General features: G+C 40.4%; 1 protein-coding gene across 1 annotated transcript in view; it reads right to left on the reverse strand.

Moving 5' to 3' along the window:
* LOC100605972 (contactin-associated protein-like 3) overlaps nt 1-24,318 on the reverse strand; it is a 268,405-nt gene that overhangs the window by 217,782 nt on the left and 26,305 nt on the right. The window contains 1 exon segment of the mRNA XM_004087052.3: nt 13,939-14,049. Coding sequence (XP_004087100.2) covers nt 13,939-14,049 — 111 coding nt within the window.

Here is a 24,318-nt window from a genome sequence, read left to right on the forward strand (position 1 = left end):
AATTGTTAAAGAAACTTTCCAAAAGCTCATTCTACTTGCCCCTCCAAGCAAAATACTAACTTTGTGATGGATTTTAGACATTCCTAGGCTGTAACAGTGGCAAGAAACTTTTTTCTTTCTTTCTTTTTTTTAATAGGGTTTTGATGTTGCCCAGGCTGGTCTCCAACTCCTGGGCTCAAGGTGATCCAACTGCCTCAGCCTCCCAAAGTGCTGGGATTACAGGTGTGAACCACCGTGCCTGGTCCCGCACAGAAGTTTTTGATGCTAGATGTGCCACCTTCAATGATGGCTGTGTGGATCCAATATCTGCTTCTCTTTCATTCATAAAATTCACCAAGTTCACATTGGAAAACATTATTCTATGGTTATTCCGGAAAATATTAGATTATCCCCGTTTTGTTTGAAAACTAACTGAAAACACGACATCATGTTCCCGTCTGGCACAAGTGCACAGCAGCCATGGAAAATGGGGATGAGTGGGTCCAAGTTAGTTCCAATTTTCAAACATTCATCCTGCACCACCTGTTCAGTTGCCTGGGTAAAACTGTCCCACGCAGAGAAGCTTTTACCCCAGGTTAATAAAGATGCTTTTCATATTTGTATTTGAGTTGTGGTCACTAGTAATGTTTTCTAGTCCAGACTGTGAAATTTGTATTTCTGTTACTATCTTTGTTTTTATACCTCGAAAAACCATTTAGAGTCACTGATTAATTTCCATAAAGCAGGAACTTTCCGAAATTTAGTAGGAATAGCTAAGTACAAATCTAAAAAAAAAATTATATACTTTAAAAATGCATTCACTGAGATGCCTTATATCCTCTTAATTAAATATTAGCTGAATTGTAATTGATCTTACATTTTGATTTTGTGAAATATGTATTGTTTTACTCCAAAATTTACTAGACCACCTTCTTACGTATGACAGGGGGCATTAGGTGGCTTGTGAATTTGAGAACTGCTCTATGGGGCTAGTGTCTGAGATTCATCAATTGAGCATGGAACAAGAAGAGAATAGCACTTTAAAGAACATTAACTGAGGACTTTGCTAAGCATTTATTTAATTAGGGAAAGCTTCAAAAGTTGAAGCTCAATCATGGGACTTTCAAAATAATCCAAGTGAGACATGAAGAGACTAAGTTGAGGGGGAGATCCATAGAAATGATGTAGAAGAATCATAAGCATGAACTGTATCAGAGACAATACACAGAATTTGGAAAAAGGAGGGAGTGATGACTCTAAGATTTTTTTCCACAAATCATCCAACATTCATACACACTATTTTGTATTCATATACTATGATCTTCATGGAGTAAGGTGCTAATGTAAAAAAAATTGATTATCAGATTTTATAAAAGCAACTTTTGACCATTTTCTCTGTGTGTGTGTCTACATAGCAAACTTACTTCCTCAGAGAAGCAGAAACTCTTTGTCTTACTGACACTGGAATCCATCCTCTGTAGTTTTATTTCATCAAAAAGATAACTAGGCTGGGCGTGGTGGCTCACGTCTGTAATCCCAGCACTTTGGGAGGCCGAGGCAGGTGGATCACGAGGTCACAAGATCAAGACCATCCTGGCTAACGTGGTGAAACCCCGTCTCTACTAAAAATACAAAAAAAAAAAAAAAAATTAGCCAGGCGTGGTGGTGGGCGCCTATAGTCCCAGCTACTCGGGAGGCTGAGGCAAGAGAATGGCATGAACCCAGGAGGTGGAACTTGCAGTGAGCTGAGATCACGCCACTGCACTCCAGCCTGGGCGACAGAGCGAGACTCCATCTCGAAAAAAAAAAAAAAAAGATAACTAAGACTTTGGCCCTACAATATTTACACTCCGCATGGAAAACAACCCACCAAATATGTTTTCTGTACTTACTGAAAAACCACCAACTATGGTTTTATATTCACTGAATACAAGTAAATTAATGAAACATTTTCAGGACAATCAGGCACAGATTACTATTTTTTCTATTGAGTTGAGATAATTATTTGGGCTAATAATAGGAAGAAAGTGTGTATCCACTCCTGGAAGGCTGTGCGCTGTGCTACAAGAGAAGCTGATGCCTCTGCTTCCCCATCTTTGTTCTGTGGAGCCACACAGACAGCCTGATACCTGGGCAAATGCTTACCTGCCCAGATCCTAAGAGCTGGTGCACCCGGAGTCATGGCTGGGTTGTGTGCAGCACAAATTCCTGCCTCTAGTTTCCCTGCTTTCCTCTTTTCCTAAGAAATCAGTACCTAAGCTTTTTCAAAATAACTGGAGAAGAAATGAGGCAGAAAGTATCTTTTTAAACACAATTCTCATTCACTCAGAAAATTGAGAAAAGAGTTCTAAGTGATAATTGATGTCAACCTGTAAAATTTTTCAACAGCTTGAGTGTCTATTTTCTCTATAGTATTGTCATCAACTCACAACCAAATATCACAAATAGGCAGCATAATGGCCTCATTAGCGCAGTTTCCACGGTGACCCACAGTAGCAACAATGGCATGCACCTGTCATGCATCTTGCCAGAAAGTCCTAAAATTCTACAGGAAAAACCTCTTGGAAAGAAAGTTTCGAATGTTGATGAGGTCCACCCATATAGTTAAATCATTTCAGGTGAGAAGATATAAACATAAGACACTTCTTCGGTTTCATCCATTTTGTAACCTCATTTGCTGAAATGTTCTTCACAGTAATATCTGTGTTCACTGCATTGTTTCCAAGCATTTAAAACCCCTAAAGAAGTAAGTAATCCATGTGTTTTATACCATTTCAACAGAAATGTCTTAGGCAATATTTATCTTTGCTGCTTATAGATTCCCAAATAAGACAGCTTGCTTCATTAGTGAAGGCCCCTTGAAAAAATTCTCAAACTCTCCTTCGGTCTAACGCATGGTTAGTTATTGTACACTCGCTTTGCGACTTTAAAAAGGAGCAATTGTAGAGGTGTCAAGCCACGAATAACAATGCTGTCTAATTTTGTTAGACCATGAAAACACATGGGTTATCCTTGCAAAAAAGCATATATATTTTTTAATTTATTGCAGTAGCATCTTGAATTACATCTATCATGAGAGAATATAAAATCTTTCATGTTTTTCACACACTGTCATAACTTATTATTGTTTGCCATTATCTTAATATTCTGCTGTCTAAGAGATGTGGCCCCTGGGTGACCTGAAAGTGTCGTGAAGCTAGTGTGATCAGGCATATAATAAGACAGTGACCATCTATGGACCTTGGACACAATACTAGAGAGTATGATAGACGTGTGTGGGCCATAATTATGTTGATATTAATATGCTATTAATTCCTCTCTGACTCCAGTAAATCATCTCCACCTTGTCTAGGTTTTGCATTTCCAAATACTTGCCCTTTCTCTCTTAATAATTCTCCTTAATATCCCACATTCCTTTAGCCTGAGGTGGAAAACTTGTAAGTGAGGAGGGAAATGCTAAAACTCACTAGGTGAAACAATACACTAAAGCATTCCAGCTTGGGTCAGCAGACATGTTACAGCTGCAGACTCTTATGTTTTCTCTCTTTAGACCAAAGAGTTTATCTTACAATCATGTGTTGGTCTGTGAGCGTCCAAGACAACATTCAATGAGCAACCAGCAAACCCTCCCTTATGCTAGAATGCTTACTTACGGGGATACCAAAAACACTAGGTCTGTTATAGTTCTACTTGGAAACTTCAGATGCCTTTTCTTCTAACTTTGAAATTTTAATTAGATGGAAGAAGCACTTTCTGCAGAATTGTTTCTTTAAAACTAAATGCAATTCCAACCCAGAGGAGGCCTCTTTTGGACAAGAATAGCCAAGTTACAGATGAAGACAACAGGGTCTTAACTGTCAGTGAGATAGCCCTCTTTGATCTTGGGAAATTCTGAAGGAATTTCTCATTTCAAAATAAGAATAAATACTTTTGGGTAAAGGGAGGGGAGAAAATTCTTCAGGTCACCTTCCATTTTTTCCTTATAAACAAATTACAATCAGTTGACCTCAGCCTAGCATTTTGATTAAAAATAACTCAAGATGAAGATGGCCGAATAGGAACAGCTCCGGTCTACAGCTCCCAGCCTGAGCGACACAGAAGACGGGTGATTTCTGCATTTCTGTTTGAGGTACCGGGTTCATCTCACTAGGGAGTGCCAAACAGTGGGTACAGGACAGTCGGTGCAGCGCACTGTGTGCGAGGCGAAGCAGGGCGAGGCATTGCCTCACTCGGGAAGCGCAAGGGGTCAGGGAGTTCCCTTTCCTAGTCAAAGAAAGGGGTAACAGACGGCACCTGGAAAATCAGGTCAGTCCCACCCTAATACTGTGCTTTTCCAACGGGCTTGGAAAACGGCACACCAGGAGATTGTGGCCCGCACCTGGCTCGGAGGGTCCTATGCCCATGGAGTCTCGCTGATTGCTAGCACAGCAGTCTGAGATCAAACTGCAAGGCGGCAGCGAGGCTGGGGGAGGGGCGCCCGCCATTGCCCAGGCTTGCTTAGGTAAACAAAGCAGCCAGGAAGCTCGAACTGGGTGGAGCCCACCACAGCTCAAGGAGGCCTGCCTGCCTCTGTAGGCTCCACCTCTGGGGGCAGGGCACAGACAAACAAAAACTCAGCAGGAATCTCTGCAGAATTAAATGTCCCTGTCTGACAGCTTTCAAGAGAGTAGTGGTTCTCCCAGCACGCAGCTAGAGATCTGAGAATGGACAGACTGCCTCCTAAAGTGGGTCCCTGACCCCGAGCAGCCTAACTGGGAGGCACCCACCCAGTAGGGACAGACTGACACCTCACTCGGCCAGGTACTCCTCTGAGACAAAACTTCCAGAGGAACTATCAGACAGCTGAATTTGTGGTCTCACGAAAATCCGCTGTTCTGCAGCCACCACTGCTGACACCCAGGCAAACAGTGTCTGGAGTGGACCTCTAGCAAACTCCAACAGACCTGCAGCTGAGGGTCCTGTCTGATAGAAGGAAAACTAACAAACAGAAAGGACATCTACACCAAAAACCCACCTGTACATCACCATCATCAAAGACCAAAAGTAGATAAAACCACAAAGATGGGGAAAAAACAGAGCAGAAAAACTGGAAACTCTAAAAAGCAGAGCACCTCTCCTCCTCCAAAGGAACACAGTTCCTCACCAGCAACGGAACAAAGCTGGACAGAGAATGACTTTGATGAGTTGAGAGAAGAAGGCTTCAGACGATCAAACTACTCCGAGCTACGGGAGGAAATTCAAAACAATGGCAAAGAAGTTAAAAACTTTGAAAAAAAATTAGACGAATGGATAACTAGAATAACCAATGGAGAGAAGGGCTTAAAGGAGCTGATGGAGCTGAAAGCCAAGTTTCAAGAACTACACGAAGATTGCAGAAGCCTCAGTAGCCGATGTGATCAACTAGAAGAAAGGGTATCAGTGATGGAAGATGAAATGAATGAAATGAAGCGAGAAGGGAAGTTTAGAGAAAAAAGAATAAAAAGAAATGAACAAAGCCTCCAAGAAATTCGGGACTATGTGAAAAGACCAAACCTACGTCTGACTGGTGTACCTGAAAATGACAGGGAGAATGGAACCAAGTCGGAAAACACTCTGCAAGATATTATCCAGGAGAACTTCCCCAATCTAGCAAGGCAGGCCAACATTCACATTCAGGAAATAGAGAGAACGCCACAAAGATACTCCTCGAGAAGAGCAACTCCAAGACACATAATTGTCAGATTCACCAAAGTTGAAATGAAGGAAAAAATGTTAAGGGCGGCCAGAGAGAAAGGTCGGGTTACCCACAAAGGGAAGCCCATCAGACTAACAGCTGATCTCTCAGCAGCAACTCTACAAGCCAGAACAGAGTGGGGGCCGATATTCAACATTCTTAAAGAAAAGAATTTTCAACCCAGAATTTCATATCCTGCCAAACTAAGCTTCATAAATGAAGGAGAAATAAAATACTTTACAGACAAGCAAATGCTGAGTGATTTTGTCACCACCAGGCCTGCCCTAAAAGAGCTCCTGAAGGAAGCACTAAACATGGAAAGGAACAACTGGTACCAGCCACTGCAAAAACATGCCAAATTGTAAAGACCATCGAGGCTAGGAAGAAACTATAGCAACTAACGAGCAAAATAACCAATTAACATCATAATGACAGGATCAAATTCACACATAACAATATTAACTTTAAATGTAAATGGGCTAAATGCTCCAAGTAAAAGACACAGACTGGAAAACTGGATAAGGAGTCAGGACCCATCAGTGTGCTGTATTCAGGAAACCCATCTCACGTGCAGAGACACACATAGACTCAAAATAAAGGGATGGAGGAAGATCTATCAAGCAAATGGAAAACAAAAAAAGGCAGGGGTTGCAATCCTAGTCTCTGATAAAATAGACTTTAAACCAACAAAGATCAAAAGAGACAAAGAAGGCCATTACATAATGGTAAAGGTATCAATTCAACAAGAAGAGCTAACTATCCTAAATATATATGCACCCAACACAGGAGCACCCAGATTCATAAAGCAAGTCCTGAGTGACCTACAAAGGGACTTAAACTCCCACACAATGGTAATGGGAGATTTTAACACCCCACTGTCAACATTAGACAGATCAACGAGACAGAAAGTTAACAAGGATACCCAGGAATTGAACTCAGCTCTGCACAAACTGGACCTAATAGACATCTACAGAACTCTCCACCCCAAATCAACAGAATATACATTTTTTTCAGCACCATACCACACCTATTCCAAAATTGACCACATAGTTGGAAGTAAAGCTCTCCTCAGCAAATGTAAAAGAACAGAAATTATAACAAACTGTCTCTCAGATCACAGTGCAATCAAACTAGAACTCAGGATTAAGAAACTCACTCAAAACCGCTCAACTACATGGAAATTGAACAACCTGCTCCTGAATGACTACTGGGTACATAATGAAATGAAGGCAGAAATAAAGATGTTCTTTGAAACCAATGAGAACAAAGACACAACATACCAGAATCTCTGGGACACATTCAAAGCAGTGTGTAGAGGGAAATTTATAGCACTAAATGCCCACAAGAGAAAGCAGGAAAGATCCAAAATTGACACCCTAACATCACAATTAAAAGAACTAGAAAAGCAAGAGCAAACACATTCAAAAGCTAGCAGAAGGCTAGAAATAACTAAAATCAGAGCAGAACTGAAGGAAATAGAGACACAAAAAACCCTTCAAAAAATTAATGAATCCAGGAGCTGGTTTTTTGAAAAGATCAACAAAATTGATAGACTGCTAGCAAGACTAATAAAGAAGAAAAGAGAGAAGAATTAAATAGATGCAATAAAAAATGAAAAAAAGGGATATCACCACCGATCCCACAGAAATACAGTCTACCATCAGAGAATACTACAAACACCTCTACGCAAATAAACTAGAAAATCTAGAAGAAATGGATAAATTCCTCGACACATACACCCTCCCAAGATTAAACCAGGAAGAAGTTGAATCTCTGAATAGACCAATAACAGGCTCTGAAATTGAGGCAATAATCAGTAGCTTACCAACCAAAAAGAGTCCAGGACCTGATGGATTCACAGCTGAATTCTACCAGAGGTACAAGGAGGAACTGGTACCATTCCTTCTGAAACTATTCCAATCGATAGAAAAAGAGGGAATCCTCCCTAACACATTTTATGAGGCCAGCATCGTCCTGATACCAAAGCCTGGCAGAGACAAAACCAAAAAAGAGAATTTCAGACCAATATCCTTGATGAACATTGATGCAAAAATCCTCAATAAAATACTGGCAAACCGAATCCAGCAGCACATCGAAAAGCTTATCCACAATGATCAAGAGGGCTTCATCCCTGGGATGCAAGGCTGGTTCAACATACACAAACCAATAAATGTAATCCAGCATATAAACAGAACCAAAGACAAAAACCACATGATTATCTCCACAGATGCAGAAAAGGACTTTGACAAAATTCAGCAACCCTTCATGCTAAAAACTCTCAATAAATTAGGTATTGATGGGACGTATCTCAAAATAATAAGAGCTATCTATGACAAACCCACAGCCAATATCATACTGAATGGGCAAAAACTGGAAGCATTCCCTTTGAAAACTGGCACAAGACAGGGATGCCCTCTCTCACCACTCCAATTCAACATAGTGCTGGGAGCTCTGGCCAGGGCAATCAGGCAGGAGAAGGAAATAAAGGGTATTCAATTAGGAAAAGAGGAAGTCAAATTGTCCCTGTTTGCAGATGACATGATTGTATATCTAGAAAACCCCACTGTCTCAGCCCAAAATCTCCTTAAGCTGATAAGCAACTTCAGCAAAGTCTCAGGATACAAAATCAATGTACGAAAATCACAAGCATTCTTGTACACCAATCACAGACAAACAGAGAGCCACATCATGAGTGAACTCCCATTCACAATTGTTTCAAAGAGAATAAAATACCTAGGAATCCAACTTACAGGGGATGTGAAGGACCTCTTCAAGGAGAACTACAAACCACTGCTCAATGAAATAAAAGAGGATACAAACAAATGGGAGAACATTCCATGCTCATGGGTTGGAAGAATCAATATCGTGAAAATGGCCATACTGCCCAAGGTAATTTATAGATTCAATGCCATCCCCATCAAGCTACCAATGTCTTTCTTCACAGAATTGGAAAAAACTACTTTAAAGTTCATATGGAACCAAAAAAGAGCCCGCATCGCCAAGTCAATCCTAAGCCAAAAGAACAAAGCTGGAGGCATCACGCTACCTGACTTCAAACTATGCTACAAGGCTACAGTAACCAAAACAGCATGGTACTGGTACCACAACAGACATAGATCAATGGAACAGAACAGAGCCCTCAGAAATAATGCCGCATATCTACAACTATCTGATCTTTGACAAACCTGACAAAAACAAGCAATGGGGAAAGGATTCCCTATTTAATAAATGGTGCTGGGAAAACTGGCTAGCCATATGTAGAAAGCTGAAATTGGATCCCTTCCTTACACCTTATACAAAAATTAATTCAAGATGGATTAAAGACTTACATGTTAGACCTAAACCATAAAAACCCTAGAAGAAAACCTAGGCAATACCATTCAGGACATAGGCATGGGCAAGGACTTCATGTCTAAAACACCAAAAGCAATGGCAACAAAAGCCAAAATTGACAAATGGGATCTAATTAAACTAAAGAGCTTCTGCACAGCAAAAGAAACTACCATCAGAGTGAACAGGCAACATACAGAATGGGAGAAAATTTTTGCAACCTACTCATCTGACAAAGGGCTAATATCCAGAATCTACAATGAACTCAAACAAATTTACAAGAAAAAGACAACCCCATCAAAAAGTGGGTGAAGGACATGAACAGACACTTCTCAAAAGAAGACATTTATGCAGCCAAAAAATACATGAAAAAATGCTCATCATCACTGGCCATCAGAGAAATGCAAATCAAAACCACAACGAGATACCATCTCACACCAGTTAGAATGGCCATCATTAAAAAGTCAGGAAACAACAGGGGCTGCAGAGGATGTGGAGAAATAGGAACACTTTTACACTGTTGGTGGGACTGTAAACTAGTTCAACCATTGTAGAAGTCAGTGTGGCGATTCCTCAGGGATCTAGAACTAGAAATACCATTTGACCCAGCCATCCCATTACTGGGTATATACCCAAAGGACTATAAATCATGCTGCTATAAAGACACATGCACACATATGTTTATTGCGGCACTATTCACAATAGCAAAGACTTGGAACCAACCCAAATGTCCAACAACGATAGACTGGATTAAGAAAATGTGGCACATATACACCATGGAATACTATGCAGCCATAAAAAATGATGAGTTCACGTCCTTTGTAGGGACATGGATGAAACTAGAAAACATCATTCTCAGTAAACTATCGCAAGGACAAAAAACCAAACACCACATGTTCTCACTCATAGGTGGGAATTGAACAATGAGAACTCATGGACACAGGAAGGGGAACATCACATTCCGGGGACTGTTATGAGGTGGGGGGCGGGGGGAGGGACAGCATTAGGAGACATACCTAATGCTAAATGACGAGTTAATGGGTGCAGCAAACCAACATGGCACATGGATACATATGTAACAAACCTGCACATTGTGCACATGTACCCTAAAACATAAAGTATAATAAAAAAAAAGACACCAAAAAAAAAATAATAACTCAAGATAGGACTGAAAGAAAACACCAAGAAGAGTGTTTTATCCTAATCTTAGGCATATTCATATGACAACCAGCATAAGAAGCAAGGAATCTGAATTACAGAAAAATAAACTTTAAACTGAAACTGCTAATACAATAAATGCAGGGGAGACACAGGGCAGCAAATGCACAAATAAATGTATGTCTTTAGCCAGTATGTGAATGATACCCAAAACGGATGGTTTTTCATCTCAAACAGTCATGGAATAACAACTTCACAGTATTTATTAATTGTTGAAATTGTCTAAAATAAGAGATTATATTTTCACAAATTCATTTGACAACGACACAGCTATAAGCACATGAGAAAACAGGCCTAAGGAAAAAGGTAAAACTAATTCACCTATGTCTGTATTTGTCAACTAAACAAAGCATCGATCCATTTATTGTAAAGTATAATAAAACCAAGGACAACCATTGCATAATTAAATTGCCTCTGAAAGCCAATTATTGATCATGGAGAAAACCAAGTTTTACAACTGTATGTGTGTATAATATAAAGATTTCATTTCCTAATATAAATCATTCATTATTTATTTTAAAATGTTAAGAATTTACTATGTACCAGTGTATCATTTGAATTCTCATATTTTAAACATTTTAAACTATAGGTTAATTTTCTGAAATTTTCAATTAGTGTCAGAAGAAGTTACAGAAAAAGGAATAACATGTTAAAATAATTAAATGGTTTCAATGGCATCTCTGAATTTCTTTGATATTATTATCAAAATGTTTTCTTCAATTCTGCTCAAAACCTTATTTTTTTGCCCTAAGTCTTTGTCAGCTTATTTCAGTCTTATTTTTGCATGTAATATACCACAGAGTTCTTCTTAGCTTCAAGTGATGCAATGTGAAAGGTGTAGAAATGCACACTGACCCTTAGCCTCTTAAATTTACAACAGGTTGGCCAGGCGCGGCGGCTCACGCCTTTGGGAGGCCAAGGTGGGCAGACCACGAGGTCAGGAGATTGAGACCATCGGGACCAGCATGGTGAAACCCTGTCTCTACTAAAAATACAGAAATTAGCCTGGCGTGGTGGCGGGCGCTTGCAGTCCCAGCTACCTGGGAGGCTGAGGCAGGATAATCACTTGAGCCCAGGAGGCGGAGGTTGCAGTGAGCCGAGATTGCACCACTGCACTCCAGCCTGGCAATAGAGCAAGACTCTGTCTCAATAAATAAATAAATTAATTAATTAATTAATTTACAACAGGTCACTTTATCCTCAAATTAGCCAATACCATGTTAGAGGTTATACTGAAATTCTAACTATGAAGATGTAGAAAGCAAAAACATATTTAATTAGTTATAATCCAATCTGTGCAATATTCATGATAATTCATTTTTACAAGTTGAAAGTAATTCTGGATTATGCTTCATAACTTATGAAACCTTTGGTGGAAAGACTGAGTTTTCCCCATTAAAGGGAATTAAATAAGTTGCTTATAAAAGTGCATTAACTTGTTTGGCCCACGGGTTCATCATTTAGTGGCATGGAAGAACTAGTTTACTTGTGGTATCCAAGAGGCATGAAGAAAGACACCTCCAACAAGTCCATTTTGATTCTTTACACTGGGACAGACAGGATGCATAGCTACCTTGTTCCCCTCTCACTCCTCAGGCTAAGGCTTGAGTAACTATCGCAGCTGTTTCCATGGCGTCTTCCCATCACATGGGTACAAGGCACTGGGCGGCACAACTGGGAAACGACTTGTTTCCTGCCTGTTAATTTTTAGCTCTGAGATCTTTACACTCCACTGGAGAAAGGCTTTAATGTCTGAGACAGGGGGTCATTATTTGTTAGTTTAATTATTTATGATCAGAACATTTGTTCAGTCACTCTTCCATAGACCATTCTGAATCTAATAAAGGATATTAAAACACTAGAGATAATCTATAACCTTCAATAAATCACTCCCAATTTGGAACTCCTTTGATGAATACTCCAGGCTACCATGAAGGAGAAGAAAAAAGTCAAAACCAATTTAAAAAAGCAACAACAATGAATTTGTAATAAACTCAGTTGATAGCTAACTAAAGTAAGCCTGTTTTTCTAACTTCATTAACATGAAAATAAATTTTATTAAGATTGATATCATGCTTTTTTGCACGATGAGTTACAGGAACATGAACTAAGAATAAAAATGATCCCTATGATAAAGAATCCTCATAGTCATGTACTTCAGTACAAAATATGATTTGACACCAAGAAGAGCTATAGCTTGAGATTGCTCTTGTTTTCCTTTACCCCCTGTACCCAGGCTTAGTCACTGTTTCAGTGATAATGACCATTCACTGAGGGTCTGCAGGAATAGAATCTAAAGTAACAAAACAGAGCCCATATCTTGCAACAAATGAAATCATAGACTTAAGAAAAATAAAAAGAAAAATGAAAAGTTAAGTTGTTCATGTTTCATAACCATACTGCCTATAACAACGGCCAGAACACATTTATTTGGTCCAATGTGCAATGCATTAAATGTGCTCAAATACAGAAAACAGCAAGAAATGCAACAGGGAGTTAAAAAAAAGAAAGAGGCTGGGCGTGGTTACAGGCTCACGCCTATAATCCTATCACTTCGGGAGGCTGAGATGGGTGGATCATGAGGTGAGGAGATCGAGACCACCTTAGCTAACACGGTGAAACCCCGTCTCTACTAAAAAAAAAAAAAAAAATACAAAAAATTAGCTGGGTGTGGTGGCGGGTACCTGTAGTCCCAGCTACTTGGGAGGCTGAGGCAGGAGAATGGCGTGAACCCAGGAGGCAGAGCTTGCAGTGAGCCGAGATTGCACCACCGCACTCCAGCCTGGGTGACAGAGTAAGACTCCATCTCAAAAAAAAAAAGAACAAGGGCAATAAGAAAATAGGAAAGCATAATTATATAAAATACGGTAGACACTTTTGAATCTTTTCTAATATATGCCTACAAATACATTTTATTAATAGTGTAAATTTAATTTCCTCTGAGAATTTACTCAAAGAAGTTCTATCTGAGTTTGTGCTCAGAAAATGCCAGGATGATTCCTTGTCACAATGTATTTGGTGTTTAAAGTTCCCCCTAATTTACACAGCAAGACAACATTCAATTTTCTACACTTCTGCTTAAGCATATGTAAAAGAAACACACTCCTCATGAGATATGTTTACAAATATAAATGGAATAGTCACAGTAGAGCATGAATAAACCATTACATGGTTATTTTTCTACAGTGGATGCTAAAGAGAGAATCAAGTCCACCATAATAAGAAATAAACTAAGAGTTGTAGTTAAAACATAATAAAAATCTTTTTAAATGCTTCCTTACTTTGCCAATTTTCTCATCCAAATAGGGATAATTAAATAATCTGGAACAACAAAATGTATACTGTGGCAGAAAAAAGAAACCAAGGTAAAAAAAAAGGACACGGCAGAATCTAAGGTCTTCGATAAATAATACTCGGATATTGCAAGGGGTATACAAAGAGTTCAAACACTGTCAAAGTCAGGTGTGACTTGTTCAAGGCACACAAATATTGTACCAAGGGAGACCCAGCAGGACCAGGAAGCCAAAGTGATCAACTTATTCCTGTCAAATACATTCTTGGAGTTTCAAATGTGAACAAATATGCTTATTCTGAATTTTACTTCCTTCTGCAAAGTATTAATCAATTATAATTATTTTGTTAAATGAAAATCCAATGAGAGTCACCAAGGAGCAATACAAGGAAAAAGGCAGACTCACCATCTCTTCGATTAAGCCTTGAAAACCCCGGGCCATGGCTGCTGGACAGCTCTGAGGAGCTGCTGAAGGATGACCTAGGCAAGGCAGAGGCCAGTGGGGCATCACAGTCAGCTGCCGGGAAAAATACCATGATACGGTTAACACTCAGATTGCAGCTTGGGAGAAATAACAGTCCAAAAATATATATTAATATATTCTAGGATGTATGGCAATCATCACTCCTTTTTTAATTCTTTAAATTTTAAATTTTTAAAATTACACTGCAGTATAATTTACAGAGAGTGAAATTCCAGAGAACTTATTTGATGTTTTTAAAGTGTACAGCTCTATTCATTTTGACAAATGCATTCAGCCTTTTGTAACCTCCACCATAATGAAGACATAAAACAGGTCCATTAGCCCTCAAAGTTCCCTAATGTCCCACATTTTCTCAATTCTGCAAGATGTCTGGGTACATCACCCATCCAACACTACTTTAAACTCAATTTGGTGCTTACATTCTTTAGGTACACACACACAGAGGTAGTGTGAATTCTGTGCCCAAACCTCAATAGCGGCTAGAAATTCTCACAGTGCCCTTGCACAGAACCTGTGGGGGATGGGACAGGTGAAATGCACCAGGTGTTCAGGTCAGAGTTACCTGCGTGAAGCCAGGACCCATGAAAGGCAACACCTGTAGTGATGAACTGGAAAAAGCCCACTCTGTAGACCTCACCAGAGGGAATCACTGGGGGCTACTTGCCTACAGGTGATGGAGGCTCCTCCTTTTTCTTGATAACTGGAGCATTGCAGAACTTGCCCTGCCTTTGCAACCCAAGGACCCCTGCACGTCACCCTCATCTCAGGGTGACTCTCTATTGCTTCAGCTCTGGTCTAAAAGAATTGCTGGTTAAGTAGTGTTTGACCCAGATCACCTTATTTGTCGTTAAGACCATAAGGACCCTCAGAGCCTTCCTGCTCCTGGTGTTCCCCACCGTCAAACTTGAGGAGCCCCTGGGACCATTCCCACCTTGGGTAGCTCTTTTCCTATGCGTAACCATGGGTAACAGAAGCAACCCAGAGGTTACCTCTGAGTCCCACAGTCCAATCCTGTAATCACTGTACTTTCAGGCATATCATATATTTTCTCACGAAAAGAGTACCTCTTCCAGCATGGTTATTGATCTAATAATGTTAGACATAAGTTTTCTGTCACACATTAGGATATTTCTGTGAAAGAGGAATGTTATACCTATATCATTAGATGATTCTGAACTGCATATTTTGTATACACTTTTATTCTTTGTGAGCAACTTGTTAAGTCACAGAAAGAAGGCAACCAGAATTAACTAGATTGCTACGACTTAGCAAAATGTCAACTATGTTCAGTGAGATAGATAAGAGGTAATTCAGTGTCTCTCCCGATTTGTTTGGTTGAGTATATGATACTGCAACAACAGAAAGAAAATTAAGTGCACATAATTTGCCTGAGTGAATATCATTTCATAAAGAAATACTGGAATTATATCTACTTTTCTGAAAGCATGCGTTGCCATTAAGACAGCGACATGTCTTTAAGACATGACAAAAGAAAAACTCAGTAACTCATTGTGAAGCATCTGTTCTACAATAGGGAGAACAGTATTTCACTGCATGGTAAAACATTCAGAGTATTTGATATAGGAAAATTTTTCTATATCTTCCCTATAAGTGACAATGTTACATTTACATAGGTGAGTCAGACACTGGAACTTGTGATTTTTTACACATAAAGAGCAGCATAATCTAGCTAAGAAATTGCATTTAACATCTTTAGCATGAAGAGCACCCAATATTTTCACACAGCAAGAAGCCAATGAAAAGTGCAGAGCTGTTAAGAAAGGTTTGCCTTCTCTACGGTTTCCTTAAATGTCCCCCTCAATGTTTATGCCACAAGAGAGGCTTTCTTGATTTCCCCAGCACACATGCTCTCTGGATAACACTGTGCAGTCAGGATTCTCAGATATCAGTAAATATGCTACAGAGTGGGCTAAGAAAAATTGATAAATATGCATCCAACTGGCTAAGAATTTTACTTACATTTTCTAAAAAGGCATTTTAAAACTGTGAAGAAGCTAAAGTACAAGAAGGCAACTAATGCTCTACTCCATCTATAGACAAGTCCCACGTGGCCCCCGAGTGGTCACAGCAGGATCCAAGAAGGAAGGACATCATTCAGGGAATAGTGCCTCCTAAGCCTGTCTGCCTGATGTTATTTTCTCTCTATTTTCTGGGAAAGAAGAAAACAAATCCAAGGACATCTAAAGTAGCATTGACATTTTTTGGATAAAATCTATTCTTACATCAGAAAAGCATGATAGCTGTTCTAGTGATGCCTCTGTCCTGCAGTATCATGCAATACATAAAACAGCACTGGGCGTTTCACATGTCCCTGGGATTCCTGGCTGACATGTCTAACTCTCTCTGTGGAATCATGAGCTCCTGAAGGCACAATAAAAGTCTTTCCCAACTTTGTGTGCTCTATACCTAGCGCAGAATCTGAAAGATAGCACATGCTCAATAAACTTCAACTGAATATTTACTAAATATGTAAAAGAGAATTATCATTAACCAATACATTTAATTAAACTTAGTCTTCCTAATTTAGCAGAGTACAATTTATTAAAGTTCAAACACAAGAGGCCTAGAAGTATCACAGATTCACGTCTCTAATAAAAATAATAACCAGATTTCAAGAGAATGTTCTAAATAGGTGTAATAGATAATATTGTTATTCTTTCTCCCTAATTAACTTTCCAATTGTGTGTTTCACGAGTTTCAGATGATTTCCAATAGGATTAAGGTCCAAATATAAATCTGTAAAGACAGCTGGAAACAAAATTACTGAAATTTTCCATTTCGCCTTTGGAAAATTCAAGAGTCAATAGCATCTGTTTGCCAAAGAGTCACCTTGTAATGAAGAAAATTTCTGGCACAGGCTTGAATAAATCTTGCCCTTTAGAAGGCAATAAATTTGGGCGCGGTAGCTCACACCTGTAATCCCAACACTTTGGGAGGCCAAGGCGGGTGGATCACGAGGTCAGGAGATCGAGACCATCCTGGCTAATACAGTGAAACCCCATCTCTACTAAAAATACAAAAAATTAGCTGGGCATGGTGGCACGTGCCTATAGTCCCAGCTACGCAGGAGGCTGAAGCAGGCGAATCACCTGAACCTGGGAGGCGGAGGTTGCAGTGAGCCGAGATGGTGCTACTATACTCCAGGCTGGGTGACAGAGCAAGACTCCATCTTAAAAAAAAAAAAAAAAAAATGAAAGGCAGTAAATTTTATAAAATAAAAGAACATAAGAACAAATCTGGTACCTAAGTGTATTGTTTTTTCCCTATCATTTTGAATTCTGTGAACACTTTCTTCCTAGAAAGAATTGTACACTACTGAGTCAGAGGGGAAAATATGGTGGGCACCCCACAAGTGTTACAGGGACTGGATCTCCCTCTTCCTCAGCTTATTTGGAAATCTGGTTAAGATTCACTATATTTCCATGTGCTTGGCTCCATATTGAGGGTTCTATATCTTAATGTTACAAGTATTGATTATTTCATATTTATTCTCACCATCTAAAGGCAAAGATTCATTGCCACATAGGCGTATTTTATATTATTGTTCTAGAAGATCATGGTTGAAAATGATATAAAATGTTTTATTCAGGGTTATTTTATATCTGTTCAAAAATGGTGGACTTCCTTAAAAATCACCTCTGCTGAACTATGAATCACCTGGGTAACAGCTGGATTCATACTAAAATTTGCAGGTTTGAAGAAGAGAAGCATTTAGAAAACGCAGAGAATAAACACAGTATGGGTTGGTGACTTAACTGAAGGCTCAACAATGGTTGAAAGAGAAGTAGAGATAAACTCATAGGGGATCCCACCTGCCACCTTCCATGCAGCCACCTCAAGTGACAACTTTGAAGATGCATGCTAGATCAGAGGGTTTTTGGCTCACTGCACTTCCCGAGGCTTGTTGATTTAGTCTCGGTGACTAGCTCTGCCTAGGTTCCTCTCTCCCCACTCTATGGTCTTAATTTGTCCGCTGACCCCTGCCTGGCATCACTCTTAGCTTCCCTCTTCTCCTTGACAAGTATTCCCAGCATGCTTTGTGACTCCCAGCATGCTGCCTATGAAGGGTTTGGGACAGAAACCATTTCTTAGTATTATGTTCATGAAAGACAGCAGAAGATTAAAATTAGCCTATGAGCTTCCTGTATACAAATCAACATTGCATTCACCGATCTGCTAGTTTAAGACAATTTTTACCACATGAATATGAAATGATTAAAAAATAAATTTGAGGAATTGCCCTTACCTAAGACAAAGATGATATACTTTTCAAAACAGCATTTCATTTGAGTATATTAATTCTTGCATTTATTTAATAAAAGTGTATTGAGCACCTACCATGTGCAAAGCATTATGGGGCATAAAGAGAGACATGGTTCTAGGTTCAAGAAGTCCAGAATCTAACATGGGAGGGGGCTGTGTAAATGTCTGTTACAGGAAATAAACAGAAGAGCAAAACATTTAGATACTGCTATTTATTCCAAAACATAGGGAAGCATCTTAATTGCATAAGAACAAAACCAGCCTCTGAAAGAGCAAACACTACTAGGGAGAGATGCGTATAAAAGTGCTTCTGGAAAAGATAAACATAAACCATGCATTTTCAAACAGCAATTCATTGTTCTGGAATCTGATAATAAGAATGAACAAAAAAGAATGCATGGATAATACATGGACAGATTTTCTCCGTATCTGCAGAGGAAATGAGAAAAGCCAAAAGGAGAGGCGACAACTGACCCCGTGGGGAGGAGCTTTACATTCAAACGAGGACACCTTCTGGCATCTCCGGACAGAGCTCCGAATTCATTATAGTACTACTTCAAGGATTTTATTAGAAGACCAAACCACACTGCACTTGTGGCTGAATGCCTTTATCGGAGATGAATCTTACCATGTGTTAGGACAGGCTGACGGTGGCTCACAAAGATATGTCTATGCCCTAATCCCTAGACCCTGTGAAGGTTTCTTTAGAAGAAAAGGTTCTCCAGATGTGATCCAAGACCCTGAGATGAGGAACTTATCTTGAATTATCTGGCTGGGTCTTAAATACCATCCGAACTGTCCTTGTAAGAGAGATAAAGGTGAGGATGAACAGAGCCCCACACAAAAGAGAAGAGGGTGTGAAAATGGAGGCAGAGGCCAGAGTGAGGCACCCACAAGGTGAGGCACATGGGCAACCACAGGAAGCCGGAAGAAACGAAGAACGGATGTCCCCCTAGAGCCTCCATAGGGAGTGTGGCCCATCCTGATTTTGGACTAGGGATACTGATGTGGAACTTCTGGTCTCCAGACTATGACAGAATAAGTTCTGTTGCTTTAAGTCAGCCAGTTTGTGGTCATTTCTCACAAGGGCCGTAGGAAACGAACACACTGTTTATATGGAATTGCATATTGGATATTTTAGGGGAAATGCAGGAGAGTTGCACTGAAAATAGGATTAACATCCCTTTGAATCGCACAGATACGCAACTCCTTCTGAGAAGGGCTTCGTGATGCTAAGCCACTCTGCCAGCCTGTGGCTCTGCCCGTGCTTGGTGGCTGCACTTGCTCCTCACTGTGAAAGGAGCTAAAACTGTGTCCGTGGAACCCTAAGGATGGAAGGAGAGGGGAAGGGGCCGCTGAACTGCTAATATGAGAGGACGGCACCTTAACCAGCTTCGAATTATCAGAAAAACACAAAGCCTACTATTAAAGAGTTCAACAGATGGTTACTGTGTTATCACAGATGTATAGAAAACCTCTTTGTTCTAAAAAAAAAAAAAAAAAAAAAAAAAAAAAAAAAAAAAAACACACAGATTCCTGTCCTTTCTCAGATTGTCTCGATTAGGTCAAATTCACTAACTCCACAGCAGGCTTCTCTCTGGTTCCACACATTGAGTCAGTAGGGAGGATGGCCTCGGGAATCGAATCACAAACAGAGAAGGATGCGCCCATACCTTCTTCAGGCCACATCTGGATGTTCATCTGGATATGGCGCTATTCCATTCTTCCCATTTTATCACCTGTCTTTTCAGTTCTTTATGTACCTTAACATTACCTTAATGAGAGATTAAATAAAGCTTTTATTTAGAAGGTACCAAAAGTTCATCTTGTTATGAATCTGAATTGATCTGTGCATTGCTATCTAAAGGGAATGCTTCGGAAAAAGCACACTTTACTCACAGTGAACATAAGCAGTGACGGTCAATGTAAAAATCTACTTTTTTCCACATAAAAAGTTCTGTTTTACATGGTCTTGAACTCCATTCGATTATCTTCAGTCACTGCCTTCCCTACATCTCACTCCATGGGGTCTGAAGGGGGCTCACCCTACCACCTGGGGCCAGCACAGGGACACGACTCAGGCCTGGCAACTGAACGCCATGCCTGTCCTACTGGAAAGGACTGGTTCCAGGATGGTCAGGAAGCCCACGCTGAATGAATGAGAGCAGAACCTGGGACTTTCGAATGAATGAGAGCAGAACCTGGGACTTTCTGCTTGAACTCTTGGGAGAAATATCCATTCATTCATTCAACAAATATTTGTTGAAAATCTATACTGTGCCAAGTGTTCCCCCATGTTCTGGGATTATAACCATAAACAACAGAAAAAGTCTCTGCTCCTGTGAAGCTTATCCCACTGAGTAGAATAAACAAATAAAGGCATAATATCTGTAGAACTGAACATTGCTAAGAACAGAAATAAATAAAAACAGTCACGCTTCTAAGCTGGTAAACGGTATGCCTGAAGCTACGGCATAGACGGAGCTGCCCAAGAATTAGATAAGTTGTAGACAAAAATAAAACTGCAAAAAGGAAAGAGGCAGACTGCTGATGAAAGAATCTGATTACCTAAATTCAGCCTGGCTTGAATCAAGACACTTTGATTCCCTTTACTGTTCAAGCCTATTTGATCTTAGATTTTGGTCACCTGCCCTCAATTCTCGGCGGGAGCCAAGATGGCGGAATAAGAACAGCTCCGGTCTCCAGCTCCCAGCCCCAGCAACACAGAAGACGGGTGATTTCTGCATTTCTCTTTGAGGTACTGGTTTCATCTCACTAGGGAGTGCCTAACAGTGGGTGCAGGACAGTCGGTGAAGCGCACTGTGCGCGAGCCAAAGCAGGGCGAGGCATTGCCTCACTCGGGAAGCGCAAGGGGTCAGGGAGTTCCCTTTCCTAGTCAAAGAAAGGGGAAACAGACGGCACCCGGAATATCGGGTCAGTCCCATCCTAATACTGCGCTTTTCCAACGGGCCTGGAAAACGGCACACTAGGAGATTGTGTCCCGCACCTGGCTCGGAGGGTCCTATGCCCACAGAGTCTCGCTGATTGCTAGCACAGCAGTCTGAGATCAAGCTGCAAGGCGGCAGCAAGGCTGGGGGAGGGGCGCCCGCCTTTGCCCAGGCTTGCTTAGGTAAACAAAGAAGCCAGGAAGCTCGAACTGGGTGGAGCCCACCACAGCTCAAGGAGGCCTGCCTGCCTCTGTAGGCTCCACCTCTGGGGGCAGGGCACAGACAAACAAAAACTCAGCAAGAACCTCCACAGACTTAAATGTCCCTGTCTGACTGACAGCTTTGAAGAGAGTAGTGGTTCTCCCAGCACGCAGCTGGAGATCTGAGAACGGACAGACTGCCTCCTAAAGTGGGTCCCTCACCCTCGAGCAGCCTAACTGGGAGGCACCCCCCAGTAGGGACAGACTGACACCTCATTCAGCCGGGTACTCCTCTGAGACAAAACTTTCAGAGGAACTATCAGACAGCTGAATTTGTGGTCTCATGAAAATCCGCTGTTCTGCAGCCACCGCTGCTGACACCCAGCCAAACAGGGTCTGGAGTGGACCTCTAGTAAACTCCAACAGACCTGCAGCTGAGGGGCCTGTCTGGTAGAAGGAAAACTAACAAACAGAAAGGACATCCACACCAAAAACCCATCTGTACATCACCATCATCAAAGACAAAAAGTAGATAAAACCACAAAGATGGGGAAAAAGCAGGGCAAAAAAACTGGAAACTCTAAAAAACAGAGCAACTCTCCTCCTCCAAAGGAACGCAGTTCCTCACCAGCAGTGGAACAAAGCTGGATGGAGGATGACTTTGACGAGTTGAGAGAAGAAGGCTTCAGACGATCAAACTACTCTGAGCTAAGAGAGGAAATTCAAAACAATAGCAAAGAAGTTAAAAACTTTGAAAAAAATTAGAAGAATGGATAACTAGAATAACCAATGGAGAGAAGGGCTTAAAGGAGCTGATGGAGCTGAAAGCCAAGTTTCGAGAACTACACGAAGATTGCAGAAGCCTCAGTAGCAGATGCGATCAACTGGAAGAAAGGGTATTGCTGATGGAAGATGAAATGAATGAAATGAAGAGCGAAGGGAAGTTTAGAGAAAAAAGAATAAAAAGAACAAAGCCTCCAAGAAATTTGGGACTATGTGAAAAGACCAAACCTTCGTCTGATTGGTGTACCTGAAAATGATGGGGAGAATGGAACCAAGTTGGAAAACACTCTGCAAGATATTATCCAGGAGAACTTCCCCAATCTAGCAAGGCAGGCCAGCATTCAGATTCAGGAAATACAGAGAACACCACAAAGATACTCCTCGAGAAGAGCAACTCCAAGACACATAATTGTCAGATTCACCAAAGTTGAAATGAAGGAAAAAATGTTAAGGGCAGCCAGAGAGAAAGGTCGGGTTACCCACAAAGGGAAGCCCATCAGACTAACAGCTGATCTCTCAGCAGAAACTCTACAAGCCAGAAGAGAGTGGGGGCCGGTATTCAACATTCTTAAAGAAAAGAATTTTCAACCCAGAATTTCCTATCCCGCCAAACTAAGCTTCATAAGTGAAGGAGAAATAAAATACTTTACAGACAAGCAAATGCTGAGTGATTTTGTCACCACCAGGCCTGCCCTAAAAGAGCTCCTGAAGGAAGCACTAAACATGGAAAGGAACAACCGGTACCAGCCACTGCAAAAACACGCCAAACTGTAAAGACCATCGAGGCTAGGAAGAAACTATAGCAACTAACGAGCAAAATAACCAACTAACATCATAATGACAGGATCAGATTCACACATAACAATATTAACGTTAAATGTAAATGGGCTAAATGCTCCAATCAAAAGACACAGGCTGGCAAACTGGATAAGGAGTCAGGACCCATCAGTGTGCTGTATTCAGGAAACCCATCTCACGTGCAGAGACACACATAGACTCAAAATAAAGGGATGGAGGAAGATCTATCAAGCAACCGGAAAACAAAAAAAGGCAGGGTTTGCAATCCTAGTCTCTGATAAAATAGACTTTAAACCAACAAAGATCAAGAGAGACAAAGAAGGCCATTACATAATGGTAAAGGGATCAATTCAACAAGAAGAGCTAACTATCCTAAATATATATGCACCCAACACAGGAGCACCCAGATTCATAAAGCAAGTCCTGAGTGACCTACAAAGGGACTTAAACTCCCACACAATAATAATGGGAGATTTTAACATCCCACTGTCAACATTAGACAGATCAACGAGACAGAAAGTTAACAAGGATATCCAGGAATTGAACTCAGCTCTACATAAAGTGGACCTAATAGACATCTACAGAACTCTCCACCCCAAGTCAACAGAATATACATTTTTTTCAGCACCACACCACACCTATTCCAAAATTGACCACATAGTTGGAAGTAAAGCACTCCTCAGCAAATGTAAAAGAACAGAAATTATAACAAACTGTCTCTCAGACCACAGTGCAATCAAACTAGAACTCAGGATTAAGAAACTCACTCAAAACCGCTCAACTACATGGAAACTGAACAACCTGCTCCTGAATGACTGTTGGGTACATAATGAAATGAAAGCAGAAATAAAGATGTTCTTTGAAACCAACGAGAACAAAGACACAACATACCAGAATCTCTGGGACACATTCAAAGCAGTGTGTAGAGGGAAATTTATAGCACTAAATGCCCACAAGAGAAAGCAGGAAAGATCCAAAATTGACACCCTAACATCACAATTAAAAGAACTAGAAAAGCAAGAGCAAACACATTCAAAAACTAGCAGAAGGCTAGAAATAACTAAAATCAAAGCAGAACTGAAGGAAATAGAGACACAAAAAACCCTTCAAAAAATTAATGAATCCAGGAGCTGGTTTTTTGAAAAGATCAACAAAATTGATAGACCGCTAGCAAGACTAATAAAGAAGAAAAGAGAGAAGAATCAAATAGATGCAATAAAAAACGAAAAAGGGGATATCACCACCGATCCCACAGAAATACAATCTACCATCAGAGAATACTACAAACA

The sequence above is a fragment of the Nomascus leucogenys genome, chromosome 22a, assembly GCF_006542625.1.
Source record: "Nomascus leucogenys isolate Asia chromosome 22a, Asia_NLE_v1, whole genome shotgun sequence".
NCBI classification, from domain to species: domain Eukaryota; kingdom Metazoa; phylum Chordata; class Mammalia; order Primates; family Hylobatidae; genus Nomascus; species Nomascus leucogenys.